Here is a 19,916-nt window from a genome sequence, read left to right as displayed (position 1 = left end):
CTGTAAAGATATAATGAAAGCCATTGAAGGGAAGGTGCCAGGTCAATGCACTCATGAATATGCATCTGTAAGATATAATGAAAGCCATTGGAAAGGTGCCATGTCCATGCATTCATGAATAAACATCTGTAAGATATAATGAAAGCCATTTGAAAGGTGCCAGGTCCTTGCACTCATGAATATACATCTGTAAGATATACAATATCCAAAGTCTCACTCTACGTTTAAGTTTATTTATTATAATAAGACACGCCGTTCACATCAGACCCTGCTTCGATTAGCATCTGCATTTACTGATAAATGACTCCCTGATGGAAATAAATTAACATGATGTCTTCAAAGATCTACTGTGGCATGATGTTGACAACTCGAAGTCTGAGACAAAAGTCAGTTTCCAGTATATATTAATCATACCTCCATTCAATATTGATAACATTTATCACCTGTTTTTTACCATGATCTACAATTTGTTGCCTCTCCTTCACTAATCTTGACAGTACATGCAGGTACTGCACACATTGGTATCCATGGATACTGTCAAATCTATGTTACATATTCAGTCAGAGTCCTAAAGACGGCGTGAACCTCTTCATAAAGCACACCATCAATAAATCAACATTTTCTGTACCAAAGTGTGAACGCACATTTTCTAAATTGGGGATGTTTAACCTACTGTATGCCGATCTATTGTTAACGAGGGACAGAAATCCAATATGTCCCTCCTTGATGGATGATTCACTTCCCAAAGATGTATTCAAGAGCTATATTAATATCTCAATCTTTTAATGGCAATTAATCAATAAAGAAGATTTTACATCTTTGTTTCCTGTCCTTGGTTTACTACAAAAGGAAGACTACTTGAAGTGGTTTGGTAACCATAGCAACAATACAGCTACAATCCTGTATGGACTATTCTTTGAGTGGTTGGTAACAATGAAAAAATCTCACAAGTGAATAAATGCGAAGATCTGATCCACGAGAGATGGCAAAACACAAGAACTGTTGTCACATCATAGACAAAGGTATGAATAAATAAATCGAAATGGCAAGATACACGAGAAATTATTGCAGGTGATACGAGATATTCTTCATCGAGCAGATCAATAAATGCAAAGTGCAGCAAAAAAAACGTGAAGTTTTAAAAATGTGAGTGAAGTATTGCTAATCCCCATTAAGAAATGACTGTCAAAACAGTCTACTTTTTAGTCCTGGAAAAAAGCAAAAAACTGTCTTGCTGCTCCAGTCCCACTAGGAAATGAATACATGTAAAGAGAATGGTAGTTTAACCTGAAAGAGAAAGGGGGCTTCCTGCTACACAAAGTGGGTCAGTGGGGGGGGGGGGGGGGCGGGGGTTGGAGTAAGGGTGGCAGGTACGGGGTGTCACAGTGCTAAAGCTTTAGGTCCAATTTATGTAAATTTGGGAAGATTGTGGAGTGCATGTGTGATGGTTGGAGACAGGTTAACGCTCCAGTCCAAAAAGAAAGTTTTTTTTCTAAAGAGAATAACTACTGTAGATGTTATGAAACAGGAAACTGAAAGTTGTACATAACAAGTGTAAATATTTCAGTCCAAATAGAAGTTTATTCAAAGACTAGATTAGCAAAATCTCACAATGTACGATAGATCTTCTAGAATGCTGGATTGGAACAGAAATGGAAGATTGGGGGTCTGGATCCAGGGGTAGGTCTGTGGTGACACTGTGCTAGAACTTTACCAAATTCACATCAGCTACAGATGGAATAGAATCTAGGTCTGTTACTTGAAGACTTAGACTGATTGATGCTACTAGCTAGAGGAGATACTGGTATCTTGTCAAAATTTGGCCAAAGTATTTCTCACCCATGGGTTTGCACTTTTTCTTTTTATTCCTGAGCAGGTTTTAAAACTTTATACAATCTTAATATTTACAATCATCATATTTTAAACCGAGTGTCTCCATGTAGGTGCTGTACCATACACGGTTATTTCTTAGTATGGTAAACATGCCCCAATATGAACAATATTTTGATAATCTAATAGGTCTATATGCTCAAATAGTGCAGAAGTACTGTGGGGACAGGTACGTGGTGATGCATTTCTTTAAGTCATGGCTAAATATCCCTATCCGGGCTTGAAACTGTGTTCCATAAGCCTCCAATTTACGTGACTAATTGTGAGAAAATCACTAGTTTTGATTAACTTTTCCACATGCATGTTGTAAATATTATTTGGCCTGTAAACATCCTTGATGGGATGTGAAAACCTTTAACGGAAACTCTTGTTGTTTTGGGGGTTTTTTTGGCAATGGAACAGAAAAAAAACTCTCTTAAGAAAAAATATACATTTAGCCCATACTCTGTGAGTATGGTTTATATCTCTTACCTGCAGAGGTAACAAATGGTAATGAAAGGTAATGAGAGGGTGACAATGGTAAATAAAAAACAAAAGGCTGTAAGAAACTCTTACCTTCGTCAAGCACCTGCCAACACTTCTAACATAAACAAATTCCCCAGGTACACAGTCTGGACCCAGCTGATTAAGTAACTCAGTCCGTAGGTTCCATATTGATAGTTCTGGCCACACTCTGAAAATCAGAGAAACATAATATCAACAATTCTGTCTGCTAAACAAACAGTTCCTTCTACAAAAGAGTTAAAATATACTATCAAGAAGACCTTTAAAGGTACAGCACAAAGAATGTATGTTTCCAATATCCTGCTTTTATTAATTAATAACTAATAATTAATAACCAAATCAATATGAATTAATTATAAAATAACAGAAAAACAGAAAATAAATTAAACATAATTTATAAATCAGTTTGAAAGAGGGGAAAATACTTTTATCCAGGGCTGATGTGATATGTTGAAGAAAAAAGCCACTATTGGCTAAAATGAGACTTGAACCAATAAATCCAAACCCTTGTTCTCTACAAACTGAGCTATCAAGCATGAGCTATCAAGTTGGACATTTTAGTTATGAAACAAGTTGCCATCAATTGGTCTTTACTGTTAGGTTGCCAGGGTAATGTTTAGTCATGCAAGCTATTCATTTTGTGAGGTGGCTGCCTCTCTGGTTTTTGCAACTGTCTGGCAAAAATAATTACCAACATCGCCGCCTCACTGTTTCAAAGACGGAATTAAAAAAAAATGCAATGACTGACAATCCAACAAGTTTTAGCCTTTGCCATCATCTGATATTGAAGTATATTGGCTGTGAACACTAAATTATAGCAACAAATAAAAGTTTTTTCTGACTATTTAAAATAGCATTCTCATACAAAGTATTGTTAGAATGATGAAAATTAGAATGTTTAACAAACCTTTTCCAGGCTACCCTGCCCCAGAACCCCCCCCCCACCTCGAATTACATATGGTCACGCCCTCAAGTGTCACAAACCGGTTACCGCCTGTCACACGAGAAATCCCAGGTGAAACCCTGGTCATGTTTAGTGCAATATACAGCACCATATTCCAACAAGAAATATAAGACACTAACTATCATAAAAAATATATACATTATGGATTTAAACTCGCCATTTAATTTTTGATTTTCTGGAAAGTTGAAGCTTTCCCAAGATTTTCACGACAACCATGCAATATGAAGTCAGTATATCTCTGTCTTGTCTCATAAGTTGTCTCACATAGATCTGCTCATCCAGAAATGAGACAAGACACCAAACAAACAAAAAATGAGTACCTGACAAAGCCAATGGATATGGTTTCATTGATGACTTCGTTGTAAGCACTCCTATATTTTAAATTCCAGACTTCTTCTGGTACTTGGTAAACATGCAGATCCACCAGCTGAAAATATATAATAATAGTATAATAATAATAATAATATAATAATCAGCAGTTATTTTTACGACGCTTAAGCGACCACATATGTGGAAGAAACCCGCAAGGGCTTATGGATTACAACTTACACGTCGGGTGGCTTCCAATTCAACAATTTAACTCAAATTTTGGAACCTTTTCAATTTCAGAAAGTCATTTCAGATGGGAAAACCGTAGATTGCTCTTGGATGAAAAACCCACCTAACTATGACCCGGCCGGGAATCGAACCCCGAACCTCCCAATTGCTAAGCCTCATTGCTTCAAATGCCACCGCCTTTATCCACTCGGCCACAGCTAAGGTATATATGAATTAAAAATGGCGGTAAAGATAATGTTTTTTTTTTGGTAGAAGATACAGGTTGTAACAGTTGTTGATATAAAAAAAAATATAAATAATGCCAGTCTCAGGTAATATTGAAACTTTTCTTATTGTACTATTAAGAATTGAATAACAAGCTTACATGTATGAAATTAATGACCCACAAATTGTAGCAAGGAATAGCTCATGGTAATCCAGATTAATAAATCTGACAAAATAGCAATTTAAAGTGAACATTTTTTAAGAATGAAAGCATCTCAGTGGCCATATATCTTGCTTCATTCCAGTTACTTTCTGACATCTGTAACTGGCAAAACTAACCAAGTCATCAAAAAGACAGCAGGTCTATCTATAAGTAGAGGAAACGTTTGACTGCTAGGTGAAATTGCTGTGAAATTGCACTCTGTCCGTCTACAATATTATTACATATGGTTTGTTGCTGGGAAACCTGCTCAATTGTCAGATTAAGAACAAAGTTTGCTTACAGCAAGAACACATCCCTACAGACTATACACGCAAAGTATCATAAAATTATTTCACTGCTTTTCAACAGTAATTTTGGTGTACAGAGTTACAGTGAGTTTTAAAATCTTCATATCTAGAAAATTCCCATTTTCCCTCAAAATTTAATTAAGTAATTAATACTGTGCTCTGATTGGTTTTGAACACCTTCTTTACTGGAACAAAGTATAATACCACCCAAAACAAAACAAAAATCCACTTGTTTCAAGTTTTTCTTCCTTTCCATGGATTCCACTAAATTTTTATAAACTAAAGATTCAAGCATACCCTACAACTCATTTGTTCACATTTTACTACCAAGTTGCAAACCCACTTTGCAACATCATACTTCACAATTTTGACCAAACAGAATGAACTTAATGGGTTGGGGGGGGGGAGAGGGAGAGGGGTAGTAGCAAAGTAACAAATATATTCACAAACCTTTTTTTCTCTACACTTTAAATGAGATACATTTTGAGTAGATTTCAGTACAAATATGAGATCAATCATCCCACGCAATAACTGAAATCCATCCACTCAACTGTCTGTGACAACAAAATCCATCGATAATCTTTATATGCTATAACGACAGCATTCCTTTCCAAACAGTTTTATATTTAAAAATACAACTTGGTGGGTGCTTATTTCATTAAGTATTGATAGACTCAGTTTGTCAAAACATGATTTTTCTTCTTATCTTGAAGCGAGGGGGGTTGGGGATAGTAGAGCTTGTGCATGCTGAAATGACATATAAGATTCATTGCATGTATGAATTTAATACATTAACAGTAAACAAATGCTGTTATTTGAGACATTTAAAGGAAAGCATATGTTACTTTTCTGTTAATGCATTTGGAACATTGCTCAAAAGAGCTTCTTTTACAAATGATTTATTTCACCATTATTTTACCAACCTGCCACTTCCTCGCCTAGAACAGAGCGGCTAGCAAAGAACTTTGGCTTAGACCTAGTATAGCAGTTAATACAAATAGGCCTAAGTTGGGTTTCAGTCAAGGGGCCTATTATGACGCACTTTCGGAGATTTCGAGACTTGATCGTAATTATAGCAAGTCTCTCAAAACTGAAGCTAAACGATGATGTAAGTTTGCAAAGCTATGTCCAAATCATCACTCTTTGTCTCAGGTTACTTATTTTCTGTTCTAGTTTACTAACATCTGTTGGAGTCCTATTACTTGTTTGTGTCCAAGTTAAAGAATGAAAGAAATATCCCCAATATTATTATTTCTAGAACTTTCTTCTCTACCTGTTCTATGCATTAAAACAAAGCAAATATAGGGAATAATTGGGTGTTCAAATTTGTGTAGCAGTTTTGAAAGCTCTGAATATTTTCTCTCCGGTCCCTAAATGTAGAAAACAGCTATACATCTTTACACTTGCATAGCAACTTGACCACTTTGTGGCATAGCATTTTGTGATACGATATAGGCTAGGCTAGAATAACTTATTCCCTGCAAAGGATAGTATATCAACCCATTCGGATGCATCCAGTTCTTTTTAAGTAGACTCCATCACAATAGGTTCCGGTGTTGCGCCACTTTGCGTGAAGATACTGACAGGGCAATTGCCCAGAATTACGTCCGAGGGCTTAAATTTTTTAGATATATATTTAAGAAGATGCGCATGTTTGGTAGATCTTACAAAGGCTAGATAGGCATAGGCTATGTAGAAATAATATAACTGGAAGGAAGTGGAACCACCTCGCTACATACAAAGTTTTGCTTAACTATGCTGTATGCATATGAGTTCAACATTACTTTTAAAAGCGGAAAGTTAGCATCTAGTCTAGGTAATTATTATCAAGCATCTGCCATTTAACTGAAATGAGATTACATAAAATTCATAGAGTGGGGCAACGGTCACTGAAAAATACAAAAACTGTTTGGTCTAACCTGCCTACTCTGTTGTTAAATGTGAGTGTAGGCCTAGTCTACTCCTGAACGAATCTTAATTTGTAGCATGCCCATCCCACACGAAGGCCTACCCTTCTGACCTACAGTAGCCTAGCCTATTGTGTTTACAACGTAAAGAGATCTTGGGGTATCCCTAAGTGGTTCATAATATTTCCTATCCTAGCCTGAACTAGTGATGGGACCTGTTCTACATCACACAAACTGTGACAAACCTGTTCCGAATCCGGTCTTAATGGTGGTAAAGGAGCCGAATTCATCTTAGTAGTTACCACCATCAATTAAATGCGAGACTGATCCGACACACACTAAATCGTAGAATTTCACACATTTTCGCTATATTGAAAAAGTTTCAATATTTACACAGCTTAGCGGTAAGAAATGAATGACGAGCAGTCGCTAAGTATGGTCACGTGACTTGGTTACCACAGCGCTCCATAAACAATGACATGTGTGTTTACGATTTATTATTACACGCAGTGCCGCGACACTGTCAAAGTAAATATCGAGCAATGTAGTATTGATTTTTTGAAAACATGACTACCTCAAGGGTTTAAAAACACCAAGGTTAACGTTTCTCCTACGTGCATATGATCTCAATGTTATGTAGGATTACATTGGCTAGACTAGATGTTAGCATTTGTTATGATAAGTAATTATGAAATGTTTACTGTTGAACATATGTTTCTGAGGCTGTATAGGTTAATATAATTTTATATCGACCGTTCATTTGTTTCCATTTTCTTGGCATTTCGGGATGGCAAGTAAAGTTGCAATTATATCATATACAAGCTGCTTTAAATGGGTACGTGAAGTGTATGCCAAGGGGTAAGACATTAGCACTTCAAGTATATCTCATTGTAATCCAATCCAATCCGTCTGACAGATCGTCGGTTCAAAGCAGGCTTCTATCAAACTAGTTTGTCCCTTATCCCTGCTCTTCAGGGACCACCACCAAGAGTCCCCATCCAATATGCCAGTGTCCCCCGGCATTTGGCTATTTTCTTTTTCAAATTTTGAAGGGAGGGGATGGCAACTCCATCCAACCTTGCTGCACGGTAAAGCCTTCAAGGGCAAAGTAAGCCTTGCTTCGAAACCAATAGCGGAGAGTTCAAGAGAAAGAAACTTTAGACGCCCCAATTCACGATATAAAACCAAACATGTGGAATTCAATGACGACTCCACTCAACATCCCTGTGTTATTCCTCAGTTATGAATAGGTCAAAAGGCTGTTTGTCTCCTAACTAGTAGCTGTAGGTACAGATGAACTTCCCGGGAACTTTATGTTTGCGGGCGACTAAATTCTGTATGAGTTGCCTTAAGGTTTACCATAGTCACTATGTATTCACCAACACCGTAACTATATCTACTACGTCACTTTCAACACAATCCAAACGGACCTTGGGACCAGTGACGTAGCCAGGATTTTGAAAAAGGGGGGGGGGAGCACTTTTTTGCGATTGATATGGATTTTCAAAGTTGTAAACATGACTATCTGAGCGGAGCGCCACCATCGGTTGGCGCGGAGCGTACAAGAACATTTTTTGGTTTTACAAACCCCCCAGATGGCCGGAAACAGCCCTTCCCGAGTGTACAAAAGAGTTAAAATAGTACGTAATTCATACTACATTTAAAATTAGCAAGGTACATGTACAGAGTAGTCTTACTGTACTTTTCAACTTCTGATACTTATAGATACAAAGATAGGCCAGAAATGTCTTTGATACAACTATAGCCAGTAACTGTCTTTGATGCAACTGTAAGTAGTAAATGTTTAAGTTAGCCTAATAAGAGAAGGCGAGAGCTATCCGACGATTGCCTTCTGATGCAAATTTCTCAACTGTTTTCTCAACTGAAATATTATCTGCGTAAACGGGTTCTTAACTAGATGGTAAAAACTGACAAGATCGGTTCCTAGTCTTTTTCGGCGGGTACAGTGTTGAATGAAACGGCACGCGATAGAAATGACAGCCTAGATGACAGAAGAATAGGTCACCTAATTTAGCCATAATCTCGCTACGTTCATTTCAATAGTTTTTCCTGTCTAGAATCTTAAACTCGTCCCAGCAAGTCTATGGATTTGAAATATGGGTGTTTTTAAAAAAAAGATAACTTGGCCAAAAAAGTGTATAGGCCCGGACCTACAGTGCTACATACTGGCTACGCCCCTGATCATATGATATCATATTATCAGCAGATTTTGTTTCCTGTTGAATTCTTTTACATGTTCTTTTACATAATATATCAGAAAGACAAACATAGCGCTCTTTACAATTTTTTCAGTAGGATGATTCTTGTTTATTGTCCAATGTCTGGACTTAGTTTGACGAATTAACTGATAGACAATATAAAATATCAGATTTTGTAATATAGCCAGATATGCAGTGGCCTAAAAACAATTATCGTTAGCAGTGTAATAATTATTTATTATTATTACTTTCATCGTTGTCAAGTTGTTGTGCATACGGTTCGTGACATTCCATAGAGTGCGGTTAGGTAGATTTTATTACGCAGTGGCCAACTGTAGGCTTGTAACAGGCTATAGGCTATAGGCTAAATTAAGCTAATTGCATCTGCAAAACTAAGTAAGTAGTTGAATCAGAAGGCGTGAATGTAACTATACGATTATAATCGAGTTAACGGAGCTGACGAGTATTCAAGATCAAAAGAGCACTGACAAAATACCATGCTAAAAAAAAAAAAAATCGACACTGAAAGGGGGGAGCAGTCGCTCCCCCTGCTCCCCCCCTGGCTACGTCCCTGCTTGGGACTACGAAGTCCGATCTGTTATATATTGGCCACCAGAACACCATCGACAATGGGAAACAAGAAAGCGTATGAAAATATAGCGAAGAAACAGGCTATGGTATCTAACATGGCAGCTTCGTGTAATATTAATTTATATATATATATATATATATATATATATATATATATATATATATATATATATATACATATATATATACATATATATATATATAGGCTATATATATTTATATATATATATATATATATATATATATATATATATACATATATATATACATATATATATATATAGGCTATATATATTTATATATATATATATATATATATATATATATATATATACATATATATATACACATATATATATATATAGGCTATATATATTTATATATATATATATATATATATATATATATATATATATTTGCCTTTGTCGTTTACCTCTATTTCATTAACAAAGTCTGTTCAAAGTATCTCTTTCGAGATCCGGCTTTAGGAATGACAAATGATTTCGAGTTGGTTAACATCATGTTTGATCTCTAGAGTAAACTGTTGAAAACTTCAAATGGCAAATCTGCCAAGTAGTCCTTAAGTTCCAGAGAATGACGTCGAAATGTTCAATTCTTTTCTGTAAAACGTCAAGAAAACTGTACACGGCAAATAACTTCTCCAGAATTATTGATATATAATATGTGGCACAACTTTTTACCTGATGTACGATCGAGCGCTTCACTTCATTCTTTTCAAGAGAATCACATATATTTCTTCATCATCAGATTATCATTTTTTAAGTTCTAAATGTTCAATCTAACTGCACACTACCCTCACAAGTTTCTTTTTTTTTACTTTTTCCTTGCAAGTTGTTTTACTGTTTGATTTTATTGCTTTACTGTCACTGTCTTTGATGAACAGTATTGTTTTGTTTTTCTCGTTTCCATCATATGTAATATAATGTACTTCTCTGATATAACTACTTTTGTCAGTGATTTATGTACAAATGAGAAAATAAATTGAATTGAACTATAGATAGAAAGCCTGAATAACAAGTAAATATTTGACTTGATCAAGTCAGCTCCTATACGGCTGGAATTATTTCCCGTAATGCATGACGGGTAAATTAAGATGGAAGACATTTTGCTCTTCATATCGAAACGCATATACTGGTCATGAATACTATATATTAACGGTGAAAATTGCCATTATATAATTGCATATGATCTGTGGCCTATATTTCATCATAACTGAAAACTCTTCAGAAGGCCAAGTTTTGGACCCTCGCATGACGACAATATTTATTTTTTTCCTGAGAAAACTTTGATTCACAACCATTCAAACTTATATCCACAACATTCCAGCAGATTTGGACAAACGCTCTAGGAGGAGTAGCATTTTTTTACGTTTTCAGAAAATGACCTCACGTGTCCTCAAATGACCTTTAAATTGATAATATATGCTCGCATGTATGCAAAACATAACTTACACACACCACTGACGAAATTTCAGCCAAATCGAATGAAAAAGAACGATATGCCAGTCATTCAAACACGGCGGCAAAAAGTGACAGAATTTCGGCAGAAATCGCGCGATCGCCCATAGCTCAGCTAAAAAGCTTTTATAGTCTAAGAGATAATGCATATGCGATAGTTGCATCAACAACCGGGGGTAAGAGTCACCGTACACCCAGCAAACACAGAAACGTTTTGAAAACGTTGTTAAAACGTTTCGTCTTTTGTTTTGATAACGTTATTTGTGGTGTAATAAATATGTCACGAAAACTTTTTCAGGCTATTATTTCAAAACATTTTTTTGGTTAAAACATTAATATAACATTAATATAACATTAATATCTCATAAAAACGTTATGCCGACGTTTTTATAACACCACATTTAACATTATAAAAACATATTTTAAAGGCTCTTTTAAAAATGTTATGATAACGTTTTGTGTTTGCTGCAGGGGTCCACTGTCAAAGCATGATGCATTTCAGGGGGGAGGGGGGGGGGGGGCACGGCTAGGGTGCTGTGGCGGAGGAATGACCACTTATTGTGACACGAAGCACTTAGCCTGTGTGGGGCCCGGATGCAAAGAGATGAAAAACTCTTCTTCCTTTTCTATAGTTATCGTTTTCTGTTTCTTTTCTTCTTCCCGCCATTTATTTCTTTTTTTCTTTTCATTATCTGTTTCACTTGCGTTTTCTTTTTCCTCTTTCCTTTGCTTTTCCTATTTCTTTCACTTGTTCTTCTTCTCGTATATAATTTCCTTTCATTTTCCTTTCATCAGCATCGCATCGGTCTTCCTCTTTGCTTTGCCAGAGAAAATATGAATTTCCGTTCAATAAATAAATCATTAATTTCTTTCAAGCACTCTCAAGGTCGGCTACCCTTACTAATGAGCGATTATTGATTCAATCCACCCATGCGCATGTGTGTTATGTTATAATACATATATACATATATATAGATATATGTATGTATATAAATATATAAAATATATATATATATATATATATATATATATGTATATATATATATCTATATATATGTATATGTAAATCACGTGACGGCTTAACGGGGAATTCGTAGTGAAAATAATACAACTATTCAGATATGCTTCTCGTAATATGACTTAAAACCTGGTGCTCCGGATTACTGCGTATGGAATAATGGATTGGGGGTTGACGGGGTGATTGGACGGGGGGGGGGGGTTGAATAGGATGTATTTGTAGATAATTCTGCCAGTCTGTGCTCAACTTATAATGTATATCATTTCGTCCCGAGGCAGGTGTTCTACTGTCTTCATAAATATAGTTTTTCCATATAAATCCTCAGAGTCAAACTTTGAATTTAAATTCATTAATAACACTGAATACTATTTCTTTTGTTTTCTTTATCCATATATTGCACCTTTAATTATTTAACACTAAATATCATTTCTTTTTGTCTTCTGTTGTCCTGTAGATTGCGCCTTTAATCACACACATATATACGCTACTTTCCTACATACATGGGAAGTCTATAGCTCAGGCTATTTTTAACGTTGGGGCAAAACTTGTTTACTAAAGGTTCCTCTTTCAAAACGGATAACAAACAAAGCCTTACACAATGTGGTATCGGTTTACGATTTTGTTATTGTTTCGTTATATCATAAGTGCAAATTGGTTACGCTGATTCCTCAAATGGCCATATTATCAAGAACAAGTTTCCGTTTTTGAATAATAGTGTTTTGTTTAGAACATGGAACGTGTGTCACATGTATTGTTTATATCCATTCTTTCGTTAGTGGGTATGCCTCTGGACATATACATCAACGTAAAAATTGTATTTATGTTCGGTATTAAGCAATATTTCACAATATCATACAAATATGCATTAACCATATGACGTTACATTTTTTTTCAATTTAATTAAATTAAAAACAAAAATCGTTCCCAATTTTTATTACTTTCATGATTAAATGACATATATATACCAATAGGCCTACTGGAAGGAACAATAGCTGGTATAGTACTGGAACAACATCTGCAGCCCTATCCTTATATGTAAAGTAGACTAAAGGCCCGATACTTAAATATAACAAATTTACTATAACATTTTCAGATGGGTTGATAGCGCCCACACCGGCCCTACTATCCCAACCCGACTCGTTTTATTCCCTTTTTGCAGACACAACTCAAACAAGTTATTTGGTAGGTTTTGCTTTGAAGTGTTCATGGAGGCCATTGGGGGTCATTTGACCTTGGGTGCTGCCTGAAATTTGGGCCCCTTGACGATGGGGTTCCCTAGGTCCTTCACTCATCTGCCTATTGGGTAAACTAACACTGGGTTTTTGCATTAACATTACTAACGTGATAAGGTTCTTTCTAGTGTTAATCTTAAAGTCAGGGTGGTGCTTTAACATTATACTAACGTGGTTAGGTTCTTTCTAGTGTTAATCTTAAAGTGAGGGTGTTGCTTTAACGTTACTATCGTGACAAGGTTTTTTAGTGTTAATCTTAAAGTGAGGGTGTTGCTAATTTAACATCACTTACGTGATAAGGTTTTTTTTTATAGTGTTAATCTTAAGGAAAGGGTGTTGCTTAAACATTACTAAACGTGATAAGGTTTTATCTATTGTTAATCTTAAGGTGAGGGTGTTGCTTTAACATTTCTTACGTGATAAGGTTCTTCTCTCACATCCTGTCCTTAGAAGATAACAGGAAACCAATCTGTAAAATGAACTGACCTCGATAAAAAAATCTGGGAATTTCGAGTATCTCGTTTGAATGAAGATCAAAATACGACTGACATTTCATATAATAATAAAAATTAATAACAAGAATATCTAGTTTTTCTTGGCGTTGTAGTATATGGACGTTCTTATGCTGCTAAACATATAAACAAAGTGAGCTATCCAAGGAGTTGCAGATCTCATCTCCACCATAACGGACGTATGATTGCTGTGCCTACACAGTTTATGCATTCTACAAGGGAGGTTTGGGCCCAGCTTCCATCGACTGCAGATCCAGGGTCCACGTCAGTGATATATATATAAGTATAACTCTATTTAAAGTTTCAAGTGTTACAGACCAGAATGTTTGAGTTATGAAATAGTTCATCAATCCTACATGGCAGTTTTTTTCTCTTCAGAGACAACTTTCTTCTGTTTTAACGTTTCTAACTTCATTAGTCACAAAATGCTGCAGTACCAATTTGGGTCGTGTACAGGAAAGGGTAACTGGGCCACTTCTATATTACGATAGTACACTACCTAACCATCAATGTTGTTTCATGCAAGGCATCAAATTTGGGCCAATTTCACCTCTGATCTAAGTTGTCCTTTCAACCTAATCCTTAACATCCAAAAAGAAATATTGTAGTATTTGTTTCATCATTCTCTACATATCATGTGGTTTAACATGCTAATTACAAGCAGAGAATTGCTAGAACCAATTTTTAGGTTTTTCGACGTTTGACCTCTGATATTTGACTTATGACGTCATCAATCACGCAGACACACGGTTACATAGTCAGGCACATACGCAAACAGGTTTCAACTTGATCGGAATTACGGTGTAGGAGGAGTTCGCGACACACTTTCTCGCTTAATTTATGCCAAATTGACCTTTGACCTACATTGACCTTTGTCCTGAACACCTAATCTGACATGTCATATTCTAAGATTCGGCCCATCATTCTCTACATATCGGTGGTTGCATGCCTTTTTCGTACATGCTTACAAGCAGAAAATGGCTAAAAACAATTTTTAGGTTTCTCGACCTTAACCTCTGACCTATGACGTCGTCGATCACGCAGGCACGAGTTTACCGCATGGTCAGGGACCTACCCACCAAGCTTGAACTTGATCAGACTGTCTAGGCGGAGTTCGCGACACATCGTTTTGCTCACTCACTCACAGACTCACTTCCTCACATTTGTGATGTTGGATTAAGCACGATATCTCATCTCCCTGTACATTATTACATGTATAGGGAGATGAGATAACAATGTCCTCATCTGCAAGCGCACACGAAGGCACACACATGTTTGTGTTTCATTCAGACCGAGGACCCCATTGTATTTTCCATTGTTCAAATCCACAAACCCTAACCTTAACAATACCCCATACAATAGAATTCTTCCGAGGACGTGGTGATTCTTTAGAAATCACAACGGAGGACCTGAAATTCTTTTGTTCAAGTCCTCGGTCAGATAGCAAAACAAACGCACATGATACAGACGCACGCACACAGATGAGAATGTGCGGATTCACATAGTTTATCACACGATTCTATTGGATGATCAATAAGACAATTAAATAATAGTACATAAATACACAACAATTACTCCGTAAAAATATACCGCAACATCGGAGAAAAAACAGCCAACGGAGAGGAATGTATGCACAGACCCAACAGATCAAATTCACATGAGGAGATTTGGCAAAGCATACTCATGTACCCCCCCCCCCCCTCCAAAAAAATACAGTCATTACGAAAACATTTTCTTTTTTAAAAATTTTTTCTTGAATATCAAAATGAGATCACAACGTGCAACGTTTTGTCGCAAGGGCGGCGGAAGCACTTTTAATCTGGGGGGGGGGGGGGCACCGACATCAAAGGGCACTTTGCAGAAATTCGATTGGACTGATGCAGTCTTATATTTAGTACCCTTTATAACTCTTATTGTATTATCTTATTTGCGTATACACATCACTCCCCCCCCCCCCCCCTTTCAAGGAAAATATGCATACTGGCACTTCAATATCCAATGTGCAAATTGGGAAACAAGAAACAAATTTTCTTTTGAGACAAAATGAGGTGAAATTATGCTAGTTGCTAATGTAGGAATCTTTCGAATTAGAGTTTATTTCTTGTTAATATCTTAACACTTTTTTCCCATTCGAAATAGCTTTGAGTTTGACCCACAGAAATTCATTAAAAGTCAGGGGCGTAGCCAGGATTTGCAAAGTTTTATGCACGACTATCTGAGCGGAGCGCCACCATCGGTTGGCGCGGAGCGTACAAGAAAATTTTTTGTTTTGCAAACCCCTCAGATGGCCGGAAAGGGCCCTTCCCGAGTGTTCATTCTGGTTCCCTGGCCTCTTGCTAACTTGAGACACCTCAATTTTTATGTAGAAAAAGGGCACATTTTTAACCTGAGGAAAAGTGGGGGGGGGCACGTGCCCCCTGTGCCCGCCGGTTCCGCCGCCCTTGTTTTGTCGTCATCCTGATCCCCCCCCCCCCCCAAAAAAAGGACGTAAAAACAGTTTTGACATTTTCATAGCTATATTAAAATATATAAAAACTAAACATTATTGACCTTTGACCCTTAATAAATCTCCTACCCCTACCCACCCCCTTCGTAGAAAAAGAACATAAAAAAATAGTATGATTGGTTATAGCCGTTATATTGTTGACAATTTCATTTTTTTTTCTGCGGGAGGTCACAGATATAAGTTATCTTAAACAAACAATGGAACCGAAGATTGTTCACTTCTTTTCCAGAAGTGATTCAATTTTGTTGCCTTAAAGCCTTCCGCGAATCAAAACACCTTTATTAAATAAATTAACAATCAAATTTCAAAATGTTTGGATCGATTTCACTGAAAGATAAAAACCTTGACCAAGGATTAAAGAAGAAAAAAGAAAAACAGCAAAAAAAAACTTATTTTTCTTTTGAAGTTAACAACGAGGGAACGTAAACGATTCACACCATTTACGCCTATAACCTTCCGTTAATATAACCTCAAAAACATATTTCATTTGTCTGTTTTTCTCTGCAGGTAGAACATGTTATTGTATTTTGCAAGATATATGTACGTAATGATAGCAAAACTTACAGGGTGTCGAGTAAACTAAACCACACCCTGATTTAACAAACCATGCGCCCTCTTATTTTTTGTGTTAGTTTTTTTTTTGGGGGGGGGGAGCATGAAATATCTTGTACAAGATCAGATGCCTGTATTACAGTTACCCGCTTCGTGACAGTTTAGGTTAAGCCTTTTCCTTCGAATCCATTGGTTGTCCCTTTCGCCTATTGCTGTCAACTATACCCGTATCATCAGGGGACAGCTTGCGGGGGTGGGGGGGGGGGGGTGGGAACGGTATATACCCTAAAGTACAGGGGAAGCATTTGAATGAATGCGTAAAACGCATCTTATAAGGACCCTTAATGACCATTATCGATATAGGGTGGAGTTGTATCCCCAGATAGTGAAAAGGCATCGCTAAATGTATGTCTGTTGATCACAACGGAATGGGGAATTGTTGTTTGCAGAATACAACATACAACCTAACCCTTGGTAGACGCAAAGAGACACATCAATTCACTGGTAGGAATACTATAGACATTTTAGAGCAACATTAAGGTTATGTGTTTCAGCCATACCATCGTCCCTCACCCTCAACCCACCCACACCCCACTACTCCCATCCCCACACCATATCCATCGGTTCTTTTCCTTTCCTTCTCAACTTTTTTTTCTTTACTGGGGCTCAGAGATCTATAGCAACAGTCAGCTGTATCCTGGAGTCGGCCGTATTTTTTTGAACTCAATTAATTTTGCAATTGATTGAAGTATGACATCCGTACAGACGAGAAGAAATTGATAACCGCGATGACGTCAATACCTCGGCTTTTGTTTTAATTTGACATGGTATATATTATTATTATTATACTCTTTTTTTAAATAGTTACTAAATATCCTACTACTATATTAAAACAGAAATATCTCCGCACTCCGATGAAATGTATTAAATGGTTCATCCTTTTTTTTTTTATTCAAATAACGAACAACATGAATGAACTTGTAATGAAATCGGTGTTTTAGTTGAACTTGCATGCGAAGTATACTAATGTTGACAAAACGTCTGTGCAATTGTGAAAAGAACTTGGATTGTTGACTGTTGAAATTGTTGGATACGTTTACCTTGATGTATATATGTTTGCCACGTGACAAGGGATTGGGAAGGGGGGGGGGGGGAGGAGGCGGCAAGAGGGCATTGAAAGAGAACACTGATATCGACTGAGGGAAGGTGCAAGCATTAAGCTAATTGGTCTTAATTATTTCTTGCTCTCTCGTAACGATTTTTAACGATTTTAGAAAGAGGAGTTAAACCGGTACTCTTTGAAATTTCGAATTCATCTCGTACGTTTTCTTTGTTATTTATACACAGCAATTTTCTTGAGAGCAGGGGGGGGGGGGGGGCTGTGAGGGGAGGGAGATAATTTGAAACCTTTTTGTCGAACTATACGAAGAATAAAGAAGAAGCCGATGATGATGATGATGATGATGATGATGATGATGATGATGATGATGATGATGATGATGATGATGATGATGATGATGATGATGATGATGATGATGATGATGATGATGATGATGATGATGATGATGATGATGATGATGATGATGATGATGATGATGATGATGATGATGATGATGATGATATATATATATAATATATAAATATATATATATATATTTCTCAACTCGTTTATTATCCGTTTGTTAAATTTATACAACAATATTTACATATCTCTTAATGTGACATAGTGAACATACTATTTCTCTTGGCGTAACAATCATATTTCTTTGTTTCGGTTTGTTTGCTTCTGTCAATAAAGCATAATAATAAATACATACGTGACAAACATATTAGTCTTTTAGGAGCAAATTAATTAAACAGAAATTGACCGTTCTTCAAAGATATCTCATAGTCATTGAAAAAATGCTTAGGGCTATACCACCGCTAGCGATGTTCTTTTCGACTTGCAGGAGGAACTTAAACTTGTACAGAAACTCATGTAAACTATGAGGCTCAGAGGTCAACTTTTCACTGAAGATGTAATACTGCAGGTGCAAGATATATATATATACTTATATATATAATTGAAAACGTAATGAGTTGGAAAAATTAGAACAGTGAAAAAACTTCCAGCCTCCACCGGGATTCGAACCCGGGCCTCCTTCTTTATATGCGGACACCCTAACCACTGGGCTATGGACGCTGATTGTATGTCCAGAGGTTCGAAACCGGTTAGGAAGGTCGTAATTCCACTGTATACGTTTGTCACCTGTATCGAACAATACTAGTTCTGCATGGTTTTGGTGACATATTTGCCTTACTCTAGAGATCAAATATGATACTAACCAACTCGAAGTCATTTGTGATTCCTCAAAGCCCGATCTCGAAAGAAGATACTTTAAACAGACTTTTGTTAATGAAATGGAGGAAAATCGACAACGGCAAATGTAAATATTTAATTGAAAATGTATTATTATTACTTATTATTATTATGAGATAAAAGACAGAGAAATAAGATATGACTAATAATTGACAAATAAGGAGTTTTACTCCTTATTTATCTACTATGAGCAATATCCTATTTCTCTGCCAGTTTCTAATAATATTTTCCCTGGAGTATATACGTGGATTTTCAGCCCTGACTCTTACATTGACCCTATAACACTGGCCCAGTATATACCTGTTACAATAAACGAATCACAACTCCCGTGTACGCCACTGATATTTACCCTTGACGCTAGCAATGACCCCCGCCCTACAGACCTTAACAATTACCCTATAATTATAATTTATCAAAAGGAAGGAAAATCAAACCTATCTTTATTTGGTTACAGACATTAACTAATGCAATATTTGTTTGTATATATATGCACAAAAATTAATATATCAATATAAAACACAAAGAGGGTGTCCTTGAGGGAGAATCCCTCGATGTCCTTTACCATTCTAATATATCTACATTGTTTGGACAAAATTATTGTAATAACGTATTTCTGTGTTTTAACAATGCACGTGAAATTGGTATTAGCTTTCATTCAAATAAATTACTCCATTTCTACGTCATTTACACAAATTTTCTGCTGACTTAGGGGCTTAATTCAAGTTTAAAACCAGGAAAGTTCTTTTTCATAGAATTATATTTTTAGCCAATTGTCATTGTCATTTCAAACATGGGGAAGTATTTTACTTCAACTGAGTAAATTTTCATTGAAAAAGGGGGGAAAAAACGTATGATTTTTTGTTTTGTTCTTTGGAAATACTTGATGTTACAAAAACAGCTGTCAAATTAAAT

At 36.3% G+C, this 19,916-nt stretch overlaps 1 protein-coding gene across 7 annotated transcripts in view; it reads right to left on the bottom strand.

Moving 5' to 3' along the window:
* Nucleotides 1-7,008, bottom strand: part of LOC139975077 (spermatogenesis-associated protein 1-like) — a 37,656-nt gene extending 30,648 nt beyond the window's left edge. For 2 of the 7 annotated variants that reach the window (XM_071982698.1, XM_071982706.1), the window contains exons 1-3: nucleotides 6,783-7,008; nucleotides 3,679-3,785; nucleotides 2,446-2,563 (exon numbers count right to left, since the gene is read on the bottom strand). In XM_071982698.1, the coding sequence (XP_071838799.1) occupies nucleotides 2,446-2,563; nucleotides 3,679-3,785; nucleotides 6,783-6,845 (288 nt within the window). In that variant the 5' untranslated portion in view covers nucleotides 6,846-7,008. The remainder of the gene's footprint in view (nucleotides 1-2,445; nucleotides 2,564-3,678; nucleotides 3,786-6,782) is intronic. The other 5 variants (XM_071982719.1, XM_071982728.1, XM_071982712.1 and 2 more) reach the window with 4 other exon arrangements.
* Nucleotides 7,009-19,916: the final 12,908 nt, after the last annotated feature.

The sequence above is a fragment of the Apostichopus japonicus genome, chromosome 2, assembly GCF_037975245.1.
Source record: "Apostichopus japonicus isolate 1M-3 chromosome 2, ASM3797524v1, whole genome shotgun sequence".
Classification (NCBI taxonomy): domain Eukaryota; kingdom Metazoa; phylum Echinodermata; class Holothuroidea; order Aspidochirotida; family Stichopodidae; genus Apostichopus; species Apostichopus japonicus.
Note: the sequence above shows the minus strand (reverse complement) of the source record. Positions and strands in the feature narration are given on the sequence as shown.